At 36.3% G+C, this 20014-nt stretch overlaps 1 protein-coding gene across 3 annotated transcripts in view; it reads left to right on the top strand.

Annotated features, from left to right (window-relative positions):
- EYA3 (EYA transcriptional coactivator and phosphatase 3) overlaps nt 1–20014 on the top strand; it is an 89117-nt gene that overhangs the window by 16508 nt on the left and 52595 nt on the right. For 2 of the 3 annotated variants that reach the window (XM_043444706.1, XM_043444705.1), the window contains exons 2-4: nt 4767–4867; nt 13876–13919; nt 18226–18305. In XM_043444706.1, coding sequence (XP_043300641.1) covers nt 4835–4867; nt 13876–13919; nt 18226–18305 — 157 coding nt within the window. In that variant the 5' untranslated portion in view covers nt 4767–4834. Of the gene's footprint in view, nt 1–4766; nt 4868–13875; nt 13920–18225; nt 18306–20014 lie in introns of those variants that run through there. The other variant, XM_043444707.1, reaches the window with a different exon arrangement.

The following is a 20014-nucleotide window of genomic DNA, read 5'->3' as shown; positions in this document are numbered from 1 at the left end:
AGGGGATATGAAGATGATACCAATTGTGTTTTAAGATGGTTGTGGAGATAAAATTAAGTAAGACAACAATTGTAAAAATGTGTAGTGGGTTTTACATGCTCGGTAATCGATAGGTCTCTTATCCTTCCCACTATAGTTGGTTTTCAAGACTGGTGTAGGACTGATCTTCCTTAATTGCCTTTGTTATTCTCCTTCAAGGTACTCATCATTATTTTTGTCTAATTTTCAGTGAGAAGTTTGTACATATTAGAATAAACCTTTACTTATTTGAAACATCCTGTATAGATTCTATAGATTATGATACCCAAATTAGCAATTAGTATCATCCCACCGACACTTACTACTAAGTATTGTTTTGCAAGAGACTGTTGATATGTTTTCTTGTTTTGAGCCATTTTCGTCACATCTTTTCTGATTTTGTTTTATGAGGTCTTCTAGTTTATAAATTAGAATTCAATATGAAGAGATATCTTTAGGCTTTATGTTGGTACTTTGGGTGTTAGGACACTTGCTTCTAAATTAATTGATAGATCCCTTTAGAAGATTTCAGTTACTGTTGAATAATAGTACTTGAAGCAGTTTTCTTCAGGCCACATAGAAGAGGGTATTTTGCTATTTGTTTTCATTCTTCAGTGTATATGTGTAATTATATTTGAGGACAGCATGGTAAACATTTGCCAGTTACCTACTTCTTGATACCAGCTGCTTGATAACTTCTTCAGGCTACTGCTGCTTGTAACTATTATTGCTGAGATTTATTTAATTTGGGGAAGCAGGCTGTTCATTTTCCCTGGGGAAACTTTGGTAGCCTTTTCTCCTCCAGGGGATCTTCCCGACCCAGGGGTCGAACCTACGTCTCTTACATCTCCTGAATTTGCAGGCAGGTTCTTTACCAATGGCACCACCTTTAGTTTTAGTTTTTCCAGATTTCTGCCCATGAAGGCATGTGGATATAAACTCTCTCCAAAAATGGTGGTAAAAGGGTTTAATTAAACATCAGTAGTAAGAATTGAAACTGGAAAATTATGAAAAGCTGTTACTATCCAAATGCCTTGAAGGTACTTAAAACAAAAAATGTACTCAGGGTATGTTTTGTTTGGCTGTTTGAGTAAGTTGTAATTACATTCATTTACACTATGTTAAGAAACTGCTTTCCACTTATATGTCAAGCCATTGTATATTATTAGATATTTTAATTCAGAAGATATTGGATATTTCAAAAGATGAGATGGTTGGATGGATATGATATGGATATCAGTGGATATGAATTTGAGCAAGCTCTGGGAGTTGGTGATGGACAGGGAAGCCTGGCATGCTGTAGTCTTCCATGGTTTGGAAAGAGTCGGGCACAACTGAGCAACTACACTGAACTGAATTTAAAAAGATGAATCTCAAAAAAAAAAAAAAAAAGATGAATCTCATTGAATGTAAAATAATGTCAGGTTATATTAATGGTTAAAAGAAACACCCCAAAACAAAAAGACAAGCAAAATATGCAGTTAAACTTCAGATCCAGTACACGAAAGTAAGAAAACTAAAATTTGTATGGTAATTCTGTACTTTTATTATTATCAAGTACTGGAGCACCTTGTCTGTGTTATACAACACTTTCATTTGGTGGTTAGTAAATGTGACTTTCTATTTTAAGCATGTGCCACTTGTGGTAAATGATGTAAGGTCTTAATATTAAAAGTTTTATTAGCACATTGATAAATGCTAGGAACATGATAAATACTTGTGTTCTTTTATTTAGTATAATTCAGGTATTTAACAAATTATTGGAAAGAAGGAAGAATACTATATTAATGGAAAGTATCTTACATGGAGCTTCTCTGGTAGCTCAGCTGGTAAAGAATCCGCCTGCAATGCAGGAGACCCCGGTTCAATTCCTGGTTCGGGAAGATCCGCTGGAGAAGGGATAGGCTACCCACTCCAGTGTTCCTGCCTGGAGATTCCCAATGGACAGAGGAGCCTGGCAGGCTACAGTCCATGGGTTCACAAAGAGTTGGACATGACTGAGCAACTAACCACAGCACATCTCAGTATCTTTACATGCATGTTGTGATGGAATCACATATGTTATAGTCATTATTAATATATTCTATATACAAGTGTACCAGAGTGTATGTGTACAAACTTCACATATATCACATGCCAGCAGAATCCCAGAAATTTTGCAGCACTAAGTCATATGCATCCTTTGTAGTTTGCTTTTTTTGCTAATTGTTAAATTATAAAAATTATTGGTGTTCATTGATTACTCTATTTTTAAAGTTTTTTTCAAAATGTAAAAATTATCTATGACCCTTTTATTTTTCTCAGTTGAAAAATGAAAAAGATAAAGATAATTTTTAAGATGGAAACAACCAAGGGTACTTCTTTTCAAAGAAAAAAGTAGAGGTAGAAAGGATTGTCTTCCAGTTGTACTCTTAACGAAAGTTTTCTTGTAACTGCCATAGATTTGTCTCAAGAAAACAGAAAGCTATTCCCTTTCTGTTGTAAAATCACTGCAGTGTTACTATATTTCTAAAAAACAAAATTCAAGATTTTACCATTTAGTTTTGTATGGCTTAAGAATCTATTTCCCTGCTATTAAGAGTAGTGTCTCTTTTAAAATCCATGAGCCCTTTGATCTATAAAAGAGATCTGTGTTCTCCTTTAATATTGTTCATATGTTTAAAATAAAATAAGGAAAGCACATGTTATTGAGTACCCTCTTTTTTTTTTTTTTAAACACAATTTTTCTTCCCTTCTTTTTGCTCAGGAGTAGATTTATAACCCTTCCTCCAAGAGAAAGAATATTCCTTTCCTCTCCTTTGCTGAGAATCTACTGATTAGAGATTCAGTCATTAGTTACAGCCTTCAATTAAGTAAAACATAGAATATTATTACTTTTTGTTTAGGTAAGAGCTCGTCACACAAAATTTTAACAGATGAGGTATTTAAAGGCATTACATTTCTCTAATGATTTGGTCCTATTTTCCTGTTTTGGGATAAAGTCATATATGTACATTATGTACATTGGCTCTGTAAAAATCCCATAGAGACAAGACATTTCATTTTAAAACTAAAACAGATATAAGCTGGTAAACATTAACACGTTTCATCTTTCATAATTGTGAATCAGTTGCACGTCACATTGGTTATGCTCTCCTGAGTAGAGCAAAACAAGTGCAGGGGAGGTGGCTCCTGTGAGCTTTAGTTATTGCGCTCGGTAATTCTGCAGCACTGGTTATCTGCGTCATGTAGTTTGAGCACTTAGCTTTTGAGGCTCTGTGGATGAGCTACACGTGAGTGCATTGAGCATCAAGTGCTTCTGACCTTCAAACTTTTTTTTCTTTCGACATTTTAGATCAGGGCAGGGAGGAAAGCTGTGTCTGAGTCGGATAGTTGTGCATCTGATTGTATCCCTTACACGTGTTTTCTTTCCCCATTCTGGAGTGTGCCCCTAAAGTATGTTGTGTTGTACCAGGATAGAGCAGTAGAAGTGGAGTGGTGGCAAACTGGCACGATTGAAGTTTTTCAATTCCCTTTTTATTCATTACATCTGCAACAAGATTCTCCACTCGCTTTATTTAGCTTTGTATGTTAAGTTGGTTAAAGTGGTTGGTAAAAAGTGAAAACAGGTGTGACCTTAATTAAAAGCAAAAACAATCACATATTTTGGAGAAGTACTATTTTCGTTTTTGTTAAATAGAAATGGGGAATTTTTAGTTTTTGTAATTATTTAGTTTTCTAACATCTTTCTGTGTCTCCTGGCAGCAGGACCCAATAAGGTGTTCTTACCAGTAAGTGTGGGCTTCCCTGATAACTCAGTTGGTAAAGAATCCTCCTGCAATTCAGGAGACCCCGTTCGATTCCTGGGTTGGGAAGATCCCCTGGAGAAGGAAAAGGCTACCCTCTCCAGTATTCTGGCCTGGAGAATTCCATAGACTGTATAGTCCATGGGGTCGCAAAGAGTCGGACACGACTGAGCCACTTTCACTTTCTTTTTTTTTCCCCACCAGTAAATGTGGGGCTTAGAGTCCTGTTTTTCTTCTTTAGTTTGAAAATCAGAACAGGAAGAGCAGGGGCTGAGAAAGTAGAGATTTTGCTTTAATAATTGACTAAGCAGTACATTTAGTGGAGCTCGTTATTTCAGGATAAAATGGAGCCTAGCTTTCATTTTTATTTTCCTTAATTCTGTGATTCAATATTTCACTTTATTTATTTGCATTATTAAAATAGATCCAAAAGAATTGAATTTTCCTTTATGTTAATTACATATATACAGATAGTTGGTTGTGAAAGTATTTACTCGATGTTTCAGTTTACCTACTATTTCAAGTGATTCTGTGTGTATTAGCAGTTATGTAAATATTCCATGTTAAAGCAGGCTGGATGTTATCATAAGTTATTGACTGGCTCGGCTAATGTTTAAAATTTTCAATATAACCCAAATTTTTAAAAAATTTGTGTCTTAGTTCATTTACATAGCTGTTATAAAGTGTTTAATGCCTTGGGCACTATAGTAACCATGTTTTAAGTACAGCAGACGTGGTTCCACGTGTTGGCTTTTGTAAGGTATTATAAAGTCGGGTAAACCTACCGGACTTGGTGCAGCATGTCAAGTTTGAAAAGCCACGTGCAGATTTGAGATTTTGAGATTAGAGCTCACGTAGAAAGATTGAGGTAGCAAAATATTTTAAAAATTATTCTCTGATGGCCTCAATGATAATGCTCTTAAGAGTACATAAAGTGTTGAATCACCGTTCTTTTTTAAACAGATTGTGAAGACTGCTGGGGGACACTTGCAATCCAGTCACAGAAGCGTAATAAAGAAATATTGGTCCTGATGGAAGAAGAGCAAGATTTACCAGAGCAACCAGTAAGTATTTCTTCTAACAATTTAAAGTTGATTGTAGAAAGGCTAATTTTAAGAGACTTTAACTGTTATTCAGTTATACTACAGATTCTAAGTTAGAAATAAAATTGAGGAAAGGACTCCTTAATAATATTCTTCTAAGAAAACAGTGTTCTTAAATTTATATTTTGCTGACTTAATGCCAAAGAGTCTGATTAGAAAATTCAGCTTCACAAAATAAGTATTGAAAAAAAAAAAGAAGTCTTGTATTTAGAAATGCCATTTTCAAAAAGCAGTGGCTAATTTGCAGCAACGAGGATGGACCCAGAAATTGTCAAGTTGAGTGAAATGAGTCGGACAAAGAAGTATCGTATGACATCCTTTGTGTTGCTGCTGCTAAAACATGACTGTCGATTCAGTCATGTCTGACTCTCTGGGACTCTGCAGACTAGCCTGTCAGGCTCCTCTGTCCATGGGATTCTCCAGACAAGAATACTGGAGTGGAGTTGTCATATCCTCCAGGGGATCCTCCCAACCCAGAGATCGAACCCACATCTCTTATGTCTCCTGCTTTGGGAGGCGAACTCTTTACCACTAACACCACCGGGAAGCCCCGACATCCCTTATATGTAAAATCTGAAAAAAAAATAATACAAATGAACTTATTTATAAAACAAAATAGACTCACAGTCTTAGAAAAGGAACTTACGGTTGCCTGTAGGGAAGGATGGGGTGAAGGGATAGTTAGGGAGTTTGGGATGGACATGTGTACACTGTTATATTTAAAATGGATAACCAACAAGTTCTACTGTATAACTCAGGGAACTGTGCTCAATGTTAGATGGGAGGGGAGTTTGGGGAAGAATGGATATATCTATATGTGTGGCTGAGTCCCTTTGTTTTCCACGTGAAACTATCACAGCATTGTTGATCGGCTATACTCCAATATAAAATAAATTGTTGTCATTTTTAAAGCAATGATATTCTTAAAGTTTTTAGAAAATAAAAGAGGACATTTACCAAACAGTATATACCATTTCTGCTAGAAAGTCTAGTTTTATTTTTGCCTAAATTTCCCTGACTAAATTTTTTAAAGTAGTAATAGTTGAAGAAAATAGTTTGACCACTGGCTAATTCTTTTTTTTTTTTTTTCCTCATTTATTTTTATTAGTTGGAGGCTAATTACTTTACAATATTGTAGGGGTTTTGCCATACATTGACATGAATCAGCCCTGGATTTACATGTGTTCCCCATCCTGATCCCCCCTCTCGCCTCCCTGTCCATCCCATCCCTCTGGGTCTTCCCAGTGTACCAGCCCTAAGCACTTGTCTCATGCATCCAACCTGCGCTGGTGGTCTGTTTCACCCTTGATAGTATACTTGTTTCAATGCTGTTCTCTCAGAGCATCCCACCCTCGCCTTCTCCCACAGAATCTAAAAGTCTGTTCTGTACATCTGTGTCTCTTTTCCTGTTTTTGCATATAGGGTTATTGTTACCATCTTTTTAAATTCCATATATATGCATTAGTATACTGTATTGGTCTTTATCTTTCTGGCTTACTTCACTCTGTATAATGGGCTCCAGTTTCATCCATCTCATTAGAACTGATTCAAATGAATTCCTTTTTAATGGCTGAGTAATATTCCATGGTGTATATGTACCACAGCTTCCTTATCCATTCGTCTGTTGATGGGCATCTAGGTTGCTTCCATGTCCCTGGCTATTATAAACAGTGCTGTGATGAACATTGGGGTGCACGTGTCTCTTTCAGATCTGGTTTCCTCAGTGTGTATGCCCAGAAGTGGGATTGCTGGGTCATATGGCAGTTCTATTTCCAGTTTTGTAAGGAATCTCCACACTGTTCTCCATAGTGGCTGTACTAGTTTGCATTCCCACCAAGAGTGTAAGAGGGTTCCCTTTTCTCCACACCCTCTCCAGCGTTTATTGCTTGTAGACTTTTGGATAGCAGCCATTCTGACTGGCATGTAATGGTACCTCATTGAGGTTTTGATTTGCATTTCTCTGATAATGAGTGGTGTTGAGCATCTTTTCATGTGTTTGTTAGCCATTTGTATGTCTTTGGCTAATTCTTTAAAATAGATAAGATCCTCGAGAATAAGTTGAATTCTTAATTTCTTTTAAATATTTAACATAAATAAAATAATTTTAAATGTACTTGGGTGCAACAGATTTATTGCCTTACCATGGTTTCTTTTTTTTTCTTTTGGTCTTTTTAAGTATTGTGTTTTTTTTTTTTTAACCCATAGCATTTAAAAAAGGAAGACAATAGTAATCATTCTCTTAAAATACTTTTCTGTTAAAGAATCTTTTTCTTTTACTTGAGCTTCTTTTTCTGAAATAAGATAAATACTGATTCAATTTGCTGTCCTGAATAAGCCTCTTGCATTTTATTTTAAGAGAATAGTAAGTGGTACATTTTTACCTCTCAGTAAAAGTCCAGCCTAAAAAACTTTGAATTTTGAAAGCAGATAACAGAGTATGTTTTTAATGTTCTAGATGTATTCTCTACATCAATGAAAGATGGTCATCTGCTTCCATTTAAATGATAAAGTCCTCTAATATATTTTAAGTATTTTACTTTATGTTGAGACATGCATATCAGTGATTCCTTTGCTATTAACTCTTTTAGTCCCCTCATTTAAGTATAAAGCTAGGAAGACCTAAGCAGTTGGTAAAATGACCTTTTGAGACATTTAAAATGTCATTCCCCTATCCCTGGTAGAACATTAATAATCAGGGAAATCGTAGGGTTAAAAATCATCCTCAGCAATGTATCAAAGATATACACTATGAGAACAAATAGCTGAATTAGAGACACTGAATGTACCAAGGAAGATTGTGTCATTGAGTTTTTAATGTTGTAAGACAAACGTCTAGTCATAGTTTCAAAAGGCTTATGTAAATGTTGACATACTGATGAAATGAGTATTATTAGTTGCTCCTTACCTGTTTAAGGTAGTGAGACTTGTGAAGCTGACTTGTTGGTGAGTCATTTTTCCCCCTCTGCTTCATTTCCGTGTCATTCTACTCAGTTTCCATAACATGACATGCAAAACCTGATTGTTATTTCAGAGAGAGGTGAGAAATTAAAGTGGTTTAAAAGCAGATTTTCTGGGAATTTCCTGGTGGTCCAGTGGCTGGGAATCTCCACTTCCACTAACAGGGACATGGGTGTGGTACCTGGTGGGTGACTAAGATCTCACAAGCCATATGGCGTGGCCAAAATTTTTTTTTAATTAAAAAAAGTAAAAATTTTCTGCTGACTGTAAATGATGATTGTCATGAGACATCTTTTTTTTTTTAATTGGTTTGTACCTGGGTCTTTTTGAACTTTTGAACTGTGGTGTTGGAGAAGACTCTTGAGAGTCCCTTGGACTGCAAGAAGATCCAGCCAGTCCATCCTAAAGGAGATCAGTCCTGGGTGTTCATTGAAAGGACTGATATTGAAGCTGAAACTCCAATACTTTGGCCACCTCATGCGAAGAGTTGACTCATTGGAAAAGACCCTGATGCTGGGAGGGATTGAGGGCAAGAGGAGAAGGGGACAACAGAGGATGAGATGGCTGGATGGCATCACTGACTCAATGAACATGGGTTTGGGTAGACTCCGGGAGCTGGTGATGGATAGGGAGGCCTGGCGTGCTGCAGTTCATTGGGTCGCAAAGAGTTGGACACAGCTGAGTGACTGAACTGAACTGAACTGAACCTGGGTCTTAATTTGTAAAGGTGACTGAGTGACAACACAAAGAGGTCAGTGCCATTGAAAGAGAAGTTTTCTGTTACAATTCTCTTAGAAATAAGAGACACAGCATGCCACACAGGGCCACAGGGAGAGCACCAGTGTCATTCAGGAGGCAGAGACACACAGAGCAATCCTGGAATGTAGTGTAGGGGAATGCATAGGCCACTGCCTTAATTGAGGTTTCTTTAGGCAAGGTAAGGCAGGGTAATTATTTAGGATTGGAGGTTTGAGGTACAGAAACTTATCACTAGGTATCTGGCCCTGGGTTTATTTAGAGCAGGGGAATATAGTTCAGAATATGGTTCAAAATGTAGACTCTGGATTGCAGGGGAAGATGTAAGCAACTTTGGCTCTTAGTTTAGCCCTGTGATTAATGGGTGTGAAATAGACAAATAGAGAAAATGTGGAACATGTATTAACTGTTAACATTAACTGGGATAAGAAGAGTTAATGTCAGATGTTGAGGAAAATTTTCACAGACTGTAGTAGAGATCTGAATCTTCAGTGGAAAAAGTGGTCCTGTCCCAAGTTGATAATGATAAAGTCATGATTTTTTAAAATTTTATTTTATTGTGGTGTGGTTGGTGTATAATGTATTAGTTTCTGGTGCACTGCAAAGTGATTCAGTTATACATATATATAACACTTTGCGTCTGCTCATCCCAAACTCCCAGTCCACCCCTCTTCCACTGCCCGCTCCCTTGGCAACCACAAGTCTGTTCTCTATGTTTGTGGGTCTGTTTCTGTTTCATAGATAAATTCATTTGTATCATGTTTTAGATTCCAAACATATAAGTGATTTGGTATCTGGTAAGGGCCTGCTTCCTGGCTCATAGACTGCTGTATTTTTGCTGTGTCTTCACATGGTGGAAAGGGCAAAGGAAGTCTCCTTTATAAGGGCACTAATCGCATTCATGAGGGCTCCACCCTCACAATCTTACCATCCCAAAAGCCCCACTTGCACATTTTCTCATACTGGGGATAAAATTTCAAAATATGAATTGGTGGGAGGGGGGATTGGAATACAGACATTCAGTCTATAGCATCCTGTGTACCCAGGGAGAGGAAAAAGACTAGTGAATATTTATAAGTGAATCTACCATAATCTTTTCTTTGGTTCACCTATTTCATTTTCTCATTTAAAAAGCAATATGTAACTCCTTTCCCTATACATTTCTCTTAAGAGAAACAACCCCAAATACCATCCATTGCTGCATCCAGATCAAGTCCAGGATCTGAAACTCACTAGTTTCTACTAGATCCAGATGTGACCTCTTTTGAACTGGTAGCCTGTGAACTTAAGACACATGTCTTGCCTCCCATTGCAAGTCATGTTCCGTATGCAGTGATGGAATAGGCAGTTGTCTCTGCCATGGGTATTTACCTTTCTAGTAATTTGGAATGCTTATTCTCACTCTCTATATGCTGATTTCCTTATGTCAAGTTCTGGAAGTCAAATTAATAATTAGGTGACTATTGGTAAGGGCTTCCCTGATGGCTCAGATGGTAAAAAATCTGCTTGCAGTGTAGGAGACCTAGGTTTGAACCCTGGGTTGGGAAGATCCCCTGGAGAAGGGAATCGCAACCCACTCCAGTATTCTCTCCTGGAGAATTCAATGGACAGAGAGCCCTGGCGGGCTGCAGTCCATGGATTGCACAAAGAGTTGAACACAACTGAGCGACTAACATTGCCACTGTCTGTTGGTAAGTGTGATCAAAGAAAATAGTATTAAATTTTTTTTATGTGTGTAATTTCATTAGGTTATGATCACACTCTTTCCCCAACTAGAACATACAGTATAACTTTCTACTAAAGAGAATGATATGCTTTGTTGGACAGTGGTGGATAAATTCTGACTTAAACGTCTTCCCTTTTAAGACTTCATGCAGACTTCTGTTGGATTTATTATTCCCAAGATTACAGTTTACCAAGCTGTAGTATGACTTAGCCTCTTGTTAAAACTTAAGAAGCATAATAATTATATACTTGTAAGTCATCTCAGAATAATTCTGGAGTGACATTTGAGATTCATAATGTAATTTTCTTATCTAGAAAGTGGTATTTCTTAATATAACAATTGTATATCACTTTCTTTCATAAACTGCTCGCTCTCATTTGTTCTCTCCCTATCCACTCCCCTTCACCAATTTCATTTTCAGAGCAGGTCTTTGAAGTAGATAGTCATGTTTTATTTTCAGAGAGGTAGACACACAGTGAATTAATTCTCAGAACTGACCTTGAACCTGTATATTCTGAATTCATATGTTGTGTTTGTATTCCTTTGCTCTGCTATATTTAAAGCTTCACTTTTTTTTGTTGTTATGTTTTTAAACAAAGGCACAAATAGAACTCTGATTCATGAATTTGTCAGTAGATCTTCCTTTAGTGACCTTTAGTTATAACATGCCCATAAGATTATGTCATTTTTTAAATGACAGCTCTATTTATTGAGATATAATTCACATCCATTTTAAAGTATCTGATTGGATGGTTTTTAGGATATTCACAGAGTTTTGCTGCTGTCACCAGAGTTGATCTTAGAACATTTTCATCACTCCAAAAAGAAACTGTACCCATTAGCAGTCACCCCTCAATTCTGCCCTTGCCCCAATCCTAGGCAACTACTAATTTACTTTCCTGTTGACCTTTTGTGAGTATTTCATATAAATGGAATTATATAGTATGTGGTCCTTTGTGACTGGCTCCTTTCACTTAGCATAATCTTTTCAAAGTTTACCTGTGTTAGCATGCACAAGTATTGATACTTCATTCCCTTTTATTGTGGAATGTTTTGTTATATGGATTTATTTTATCATTCATCATTTTATTTGTCATTATTGTGTTTATCAATTCATCTATTCATGACACTGGGTTTCCCCTTTTTTGCTATTTTGAATAATGCTGATATGAACATTCATGTCCAGGCCTTTGTATGGATATATGTTTTAATTTCTCTTTGGTTATATAGTCAGGAATGGAATGGCTGGATTATATGGCAGCTTTATGTTTAACTGTTTGAGAAACTGCTAGACTGTTTTCCAAAGTACCTGCACTGTTTTACTTTTTGTCCATTTCTGGATTGTATTATTTGAACCCATCCTTTTGTAATCCAATGAAATCTGTATCCTTTAAGTTAGTTTAATGCCTCTATACCAAGATACCATGTTTCCTATCCCTGACTTACAGGAGGACGGAATTGCCCAAATCAAGGGAAACAGTGGGTCATGAAAGGTACAGAATTAGCTGGGAGCACATTTTCCACCCCCTGACTTCTTTGTTTGGTAGACATGTCTTTAGGTTCATTTTCTCTGTTTCTGTTTGTGTGTATATACTCTACTGAGTTGGCACTGTAGTAGATAACAAATGAAAAAGCATAGTTCTTCCTTGAAAGGCCATTATGAATATATTTTAAAATTTTGCTCCAGGGCTTTTTTTTTTTGCGTTTTCTAGCTAAATTTGTTACTCTTTCGCTCTAATAAAATGAAGACTGTGATAAGTTAGATTCTTCATTGCTCCGGTTTTCTTTGTATGGGTTACTGTTGTAAACTATAGACTGTTTTAAATTCATTTCTTTGACTGCAAAGAGAGTCTTTGGGTGAGCTAAGCATAAATTCATCACCACTATTGGAAAATTACTTTATTATCTGGCATTGTGTAAATACTGTCATCTTCAGGTGGGAAAGACAGCACATTTTCTAATAGCCTGTATTAAGTTGAATTTTTCTTGTCTTAAGCCTTGCAGTTTCTAGTCAAAACAGTTTTCCAGCATTATTACATGAGTGTATTTTTCTCCCATACCTTTCATTGAGGTTTTGTCGTGTATTGGTAATACAGTTAAATTCTTTCGTCACCGTGTATATACCGCCATGTAATCCCTTTACCTCCTGGTTGGGTTATGGTATCTTTTATCATATGGAAGTTTTGAATTTTTGTAAAATCAAACTTATTTTCTCCTTTATGACTTTTGAATTTAATATCATATTTACTAAGGGTTTACCTACCTCAAGGGTTTTGTTTTTGTTTCCTTTTTTTTTCATATACTTTTGTAATTTTGTTTGTAAACTTAGAGGATATTTTAATACCTCTTATTAATTTTATCTTTTTTGGCACCTATGAAAGTTAAGGCAGCATTATATAATGTCAGTTAATATGCCGTAAGCAAGGATCCAGGAGTATTTGGTTCTATTTATTTTGTCATGTTTTCTCATGAGGAATAAATGTCCATGAGAAATTGAATGGACCTGGGATTTATGTTGTATTTATTATTTATTTTGAAATTTTAAATTTAATCATATTTAATAGCTATATTCCCACCGAATGTATTTGTTTGAAATTGTTTATTAGCAGGGACTTCCCTGGCGGTCCGGTGGTTAAGACTCCCAGTGCAGGGGGCACAGTTTCAGTCCTTCATGGGGAAACTAAGATCCTGCATGTTGCACAGCATGGCCTAAACAACATTGTTCAGCAGAGTTTCTGCCTCTTTGCATACCTAACTCCTTGTAATGGGTTGGTGGTACTCTTTGTACTTTGCGAGCTTGAAATACTTTTTAAGTATTCATAATTTGTATGGCTAAGCACACTAAACTTATCTGTAACTAGTTATTCTAATTCAAAAACCCTATAATCAGATTCTTTGTAATATTTAAAACAACAACAACAGGGAAAATCATTAGTAATGTTAACCATAGATCTTCCATTTGTGACTTCTTAAACTGTTTCAATGGAAATGCTTTTACGTTAGAAGGATTTAGAGAAGATGAAAATATGGGAAAAAACAGAATAGTGTGAAGCATATTTTTTAAATTACTGGTAACCTGATAGGAATTTATTTTTATTTTTGGCATGTAAGTAAAAGATATTTCTATTAACTAAATGGTTAGATGTTTGCAAAATTGCCATACTTACTGTTTGAAAATATATTTATGTGTCTCTTAAAATTTAAAAGTAACCCAATTTGATTTCAAGATTGGATACCTTATCCTAGTAAACATTCTGTGTTGAGTAAAAATCCTGGTAAACCTTTTATTTTGCCTTGAGTTTAGAAAACACTGTTTTCATTAAAAAGAAAAAAGAGCCCCATGTGAAGAACACGCCCATCTTTAACTCTCAAATATATCAGAGGTTAATGAAATAAATATAAGTCTAAGCAAGACAAAAGGAAACAGTTACCCTGTAATTTATTAGTTAATCTGAGGCTGCCATTTGAGCAGCTAGATGATTTTAAAAACAGATCATGACATTGATGCTTTTGTATATTTACTTTACAGGTGAAGAAAGCCAAGATGCAGGAATCGGGAGAGCAAACTTTAAGGTATACAAAGTTGAATTTCTTTTTAATGACCTACTTACAATTTGTTTTTACCTGCTGATCAGTATATGGACATGATTTGGATTGACTTAACTCTCATTTTGATTTTTAGCATCAGTTTTTATGTTTCGAAATTATTTGATTTAAGGTGAAAATTATCCTCTAAAACTTTGTCCTTAAAGTAAAGTTTGTCCTTGAAACATATAAGTGCTGAATTTTTCTCCTTGTTTATTCATTATTTATTCAGCGGAATGTACCAATCTCATGTTATCACTCAGAGCCTGTGATACGTGAAGGAGACACAATGGTGAATATTCTTCAGTTAGGTGTACAGTATACATAATAGGAAAAATAGAAATTAAAAAAAAATCCGGGATGGGGAATACGTGTAAATCTATGGCTGATTCATATCAATGTATGACCAAAAAAATTAAAAAAAAAAAAAAAAAATCCAAGGAGTTAATCCTTAATTACCAGATGGATATGGGACATCTTAATCATTAGCTCTGCTCCCCTTACAGGAAAGAGGCAGCTTCTTTGCATGTCATACTCTGGCTTCCACACACCATGATTTTCAGTTGTCCACAGTTCTTACCTCCTGTTTTTTGTCTACCAGCCAGATGAACCAATAACTGCATCCCCTCTAACATCTTAATTTCAAGAATCCTAATCTTACACTTCACACACTAGCATTCCAGCTCATTTATTCTATTGTCATACTAGCCCGGTGTCTGTCTTTACACTTCCACTTATAATGACAGTAATCTATCATATTTTCACTGTCAGGCATTGACCCTTCCCTCAAAACAGACTTCAGTATCTTCCCATGCTGCTCAAAAGATAAGATCTATTACTTGAATAAATTTCTTACAAACATTCTTAACTTCCTCTCCCTTTTCCCTGTCATCCTTCCCTAGCCTAACCTGCTGTTTAAAAACCCTAGTTAAACCCTCCTATTCACCTGTTTCATACTTATTCCCAATCATCTGAACACTTGTGATAGGAAAACACAAAACTGTGCTCACTGGTCTCACTTTCTAGTCATGAGTACATCTCAGTGGGCACTTAAACATTTTTGGTGGTCCAGTCACTCTTCCTGGTTTATTACACTGTCGTAAAATCGTTTCTCTTTCCTCCGGACTTTGCTTCACTCCTCCTCTCCTTTCCTCCCTGCCTGTCAGCCTGCCTTCCTTTCTTCCTTCCTGCCTCCCCCCTTCTTCCCTCCTGCCTCGCCTCTCCTCCCCCCTCCCCTTCCGTTTACTCAGCTGGGGATCTGGCTCCCTAATGCAAAGAGAAACCAGAAGTGGATAGGGACTGCCTTACTTGTCTCATCACTGAATCTACCCCTTAACGACTTCACTGCTTCTCTGTAGTAGTCTCTGCTTCCCTTTTCTCTGAAGTTAATTCCCGTGCTCATCTCTCTCCAGTTGTGCAGTGGAGCCTCTCAGCTTCATCTTTTCCTGCTGCTATTCCTTCTGTCTCCTTCAGCAACTGCTTTATTGGGATAAAATACAGACAACCTAAAATTCACCATTTCAGTCATTTCTAAGTGTATAATCTGGTGGTACTAAGTACATTCACATTGATATGCAACCATTACCACCATCTATCTCAAGGACTTTTTTTATCTTCCCAAACTGAAACTCTGTATTCATCGGACTCTCCATTTCCCCCTTCTTCTAGCTCCTGGCAACCATCATTCTGCTCTGTCTCTATGATTTTGACTACTCTTTAGCAGTCTTAAATTATTTGTCCTTCTGTGACTTGTTTGTTTCATTTAGCCTGATGTCTTAATGGCGTATCCATTTGTAGTGTGTGTCAGAGTTTCCTTCCTTTTTAAAGCTGAATAATACTCCATAGTAGTCCATACCACGTTTTGTTTATCCATTCATTGGTTGATTGTGTTTATTATTGTGAAGAGTTTCATTGAATGGAAAAGAGGTATTTGTGATGCTTACTTTTGGAGTTTGGGTGTTTCTGCTCTTTTTTTGAAGGAGGGAAATTTTATTTTGGAGCATTTTTTTTTCAATCATACACATGTTGTTAAGTAAATTTTATATAACAGGATGATCATATTTTGAGATAGTAATAATTTTTCTAGATATAATTTCAAATATTCAACAAAGTGCTAGAGTTAATTCACTGTCTTGATGCTTTTATTTCTGTTTAATCTCTAGATACTTAGTTGAATATGTAGGAGATTTTGCTGTAAGAATCCAGGACCATAGGATTTTAGAAACTTGTCCGTTGTACACCAGATCATCCAAGTATACCTTCTACAATACAAGATCTAGAAATAGTCTTTCAATAGTTTGTATAACAGTGATCCCAGACTTACTCAGACCAGTCTTACACATAGAAGACCAGTCGCTATAGTCAGAAATGTGAAGTTCTTATCTGGGTTTATACCGTTCTCCTTGGAATCCGATTTAATTAGGCATAAAATGGGGCTCAGAAGTCTGTATTTTTACCAATCATTCAGGTAATTATAAGAAATAAGCCATTTGGGGAAACAATGATACAACTACTTAGTATGATTTCTTACCCATGCTTTTCAATTTCCATAGTCATATCTTGGTTAGTATATTAAGTGCTATTTTGAAAGTACAGACATTTGAGTGAATAGATTAAGGTAAACTTCATCTGGGGATTTACTTTTTAAAATTAATTACATCTGAGGAAAAACTGTTTGAACATTCAGAATATACCAGGGAAACAACCTTTATTGATACTGTGCTTGAATATTAGAGGTTCATTCGGAAAAGATACAAGAGCTTTAAGAATTTTGGTGCTTTGTACTTTTTTTATAAGTAGCATTTCTTTTTAAGTTTTTCTGTGTAGAAACTATTCTTACTGTTTATTATTATCTTTCCAAAAAAGAAAAACTGGAAAAAAAAATTTTTGTTGATGGCATAATGTTCCCTTGTATGAGGATACATTACATATTTTTTACCTAGTTCTTTAACTAGTTGGACATTGATTTCCAAAATTTTATATAACAAATCATGTTGCAATGAAAATACTTCTTCATTAGTTTACTTTATATACACCAGTTCCAGTTACTCACCCACCATTAATATGTAACCATAGTTCTTTTCATACTTCTCTGACATAGTGTCACAAACTTTTTGTCTTTGCTAACTTAATAAGTGGAAAAAAAATTTTTAGTCTTAAAAAAAGTCACGTCTTTCCCAGTATGTGGCGTATCTGCGACAGTGTCCTCTACTTCTTCCTAGAGTGTAGAACAGCAAAGCAGATTTCTTGCTGAGGGAACATGACTGTGGGAAGCATAACCTGGGCTGGTGAGAAGTTGTATTATGATAGTACTGGCTACAGTTATATTGTGCTTACTCTCTTCTAGTCTTTGCTCTAAATACTTTTCACATATTGATGCATTAATCCCTATAACAGCCCTGAAGGTAGGTTCCATAATTATCCCTCATTGATGCTTGAAAAAACTGGAGTACAGAGAAGTTCAGTGACTTGCCTAAAGCCATAAAGCTAGTTTTAGCAAAGTGCGATATGAACTCAAGCAGTCTGGTTCCGGAGTCTGCACCCTTAAGCACTGTACTATACTAGTGGTTGAGGGAGTAAGGGGAGAGTTGGAAAGTAAGGTAGGAGGAAGAGGGAGGATGTTGTGAAAGATCAAAGGGTAGTCTCCATTTCATAATCTCAGTGACCATCTTCCCAACATTAAAGTATCTAACATAATGATTTATCCTCCTAGTTTATATGACTTAGTCTTTTTCAATTTCTCTTAATTTGTGTTATAAGTTTTTTAAAAAAAGATTTTGCTAAGTTTGGGGTATAATAACAAAAATTTGTTTGTTTTTAATTGGGAGAAAACAAGTGCAGTGTAATGCACCATCTTAAGGTTCAGAACCCCTTCTTGTGTAAGCATGTGTAGTTTGAAAAAGCTTGTCAAGTGATTGTGAGGACCATTGTCTGAAGTTAGTCATCTCCCTACATTCCTTTGGTACTTTGGAAATAAAGTGAGAGCAGTTTTAGGTGCTGTAGAGTTTTTCTTTTACCATGTGGTCTTTAGAGAAAATCTGAGTTGCCTGTTGCTTATATGAAATTTCCACATGGTATAAAAACAGTCATGGTCTAGGGATGTGACAAAGAACTGGAATGCTGAAGGTACTAGGCCTGGCCTTAGCTGTTACGTAGCCGATAGAAACCAAGAATAAGGACTTCATGAGGTAGACTTACCTTGCCCCTTATCTAGGAAGAAATTGGTTTGATTTAATCACTTTTAGCAATGCAGCAGGTCATCCAGAAGCTAATGTATTCATTTTGGTTTTCCCAGTCAAGTAAGCAACCCCGAAGTCAGTGATCAGAAACCTGAAACTTCAAGCCTTGCTTCAAACCTAACCATGTCAGAGGAAAGTAAGTACCGTATTTTGTGCATCATGGACATATTCCTATGACCAGCTGATGCTGACCTTTTATAATTGGTTTTCACTGATTGCCTCACTTTTCTCAGAATATCCAGAATCCTTTCATTGCCTTGTATGTGTGTTCATCCTTACGGCCTCCTATAAACCTTATTGACATACCAGCTAAGGAGCAAAATCACATGGGATCCACTCCTAGGGATTGGTGATTGTGTTTTTGTTTTGAGATTGAATGTTCTTCTAAAGGTAATAAGTAGTGCTTTACTCAAAATCAGAAAACTTTGTGGGCCAACCTCTGACTGCTTTTTTGGATGGCTTGATGTGTTTCCACCTTTCTAATAACCAAATGATTCTACCTATCCATCTAGGCCAAAAAAAAAAGAAAGGTAGTCCCCCGAGAGCCCAAGATTGATACTGGGCCCTGAGGGAGACACATCTCAATAGGATATACCCTCTGCTTACCAAACCTAAGCCAAAAATTTGTAGAATGTTCTTTTTTTTTTCTTGTGGAGATCTAAGCTTTCTTTGGAATATCATGGTGGTATGCTCCATAGGGCAGATAGTCCTCCTTGAAATTAAATAGCTATGCCCTTTCATATTATACCACACACTTCAGAAGAATAAGTTTGTGTACGTTGCTTTATAAAAAGACATGTTTAGGAGATAGATCTTAAGATGCTTAACCTTAACCTTATATAATTCCCATATAATAAAAGATGGTATGCCTTTAAAAAAAAATGGTTATGTCTTAAGTTGTATATATTACTTCCTCAAAGATGCTATTCCAGTAGTTCTCAAACTTTTAGCATACCTGAGAGTTACCTGGAGTGCTTCTTTGTAATGTAGCATTCTAGCCTCATCTTCAGTGATTATCAATCAGAACACCTGTTGTGGATGAGTGTCTGCATTTTCAAGAAGATAGCTAGGTAACTCTGATACATATGGGAACTGGTCTAATCAACGAAAGGTATCTCTCTAATTTTTTAAATATCTCACTCCAGTATTCTTGGGTGTCCCTTGTGGCTCAGGGGTAAAGAATCTGCCCACAATACTGGAGACCAGGGTTCGATCCCTAGGTTGGGAAGATCCCCTGGAGAAGGGCAAGGCTACCCACTCCAGTATTCTGGCCTGGAGAATTCCATGGACTGAATAGTCCATGGAGTCACAAAGAGTCAGACACAACTAAGCGACTTTCACTTCACATCCCCAAGAAAAAGGTCTGCTCCTTATACACTTCAGGGCCCAGAAGTAAGTTGAGTCTTCTTGCTTCTTAAAAATTATTTCTTTTTTTCCTTCAAAAACTCTAGTTCCTTTGAAATCTACATTTATGCCCCTTCCTCCAGCTTTCTTTTTACCTCAGACTGAACTCCTAGTCTTTTGCTCTTTAAAGGCTAGATCTTTGTTTTCTTCTCCCTCCAGACCTTTGTTATTCTGGGTAATTTGAGCGTCCATGTAGATGACCTGTCCAACACCCATAATGTCCCTCTTCTTTTCCTATCCCTTTTTACTCCACATGGATTCTGTAGTTCTTTATTATAGTTACTCCCTTACTAATACCTTCAATAATTTTGCCTCTTGTACTGTCCTTGTTAAACCCCAATCCTTGTTAAATCCAGTTGGATTTAATCCAACTGTCCACCTTCTCTATAAGTATTACATTAAATAGCTGAACATTACTGGGTAGTTTATACACTTAGCTGA

Source organism: Cervus canadensis, chromosome 24, assembly GCF_019320065.1.
Source record: "Cervus canadensis isolate Bull #8, Minnesota chromosome 24, ASM1932006v1, whole genome shotgun sequence".
Taxonomy (NCBI): domain Eukaryota; kingdom Metazoa; phylum Chordata; class Mammalia; order Artiodactyla; family Cervidae; genus Cervus; species Cervus canadensis.
The sequence above is the reverse complement of the archived record's forward strand: the minus strand, read 5'-3'. Positions and strand labels throughout refer to the sequence as shown.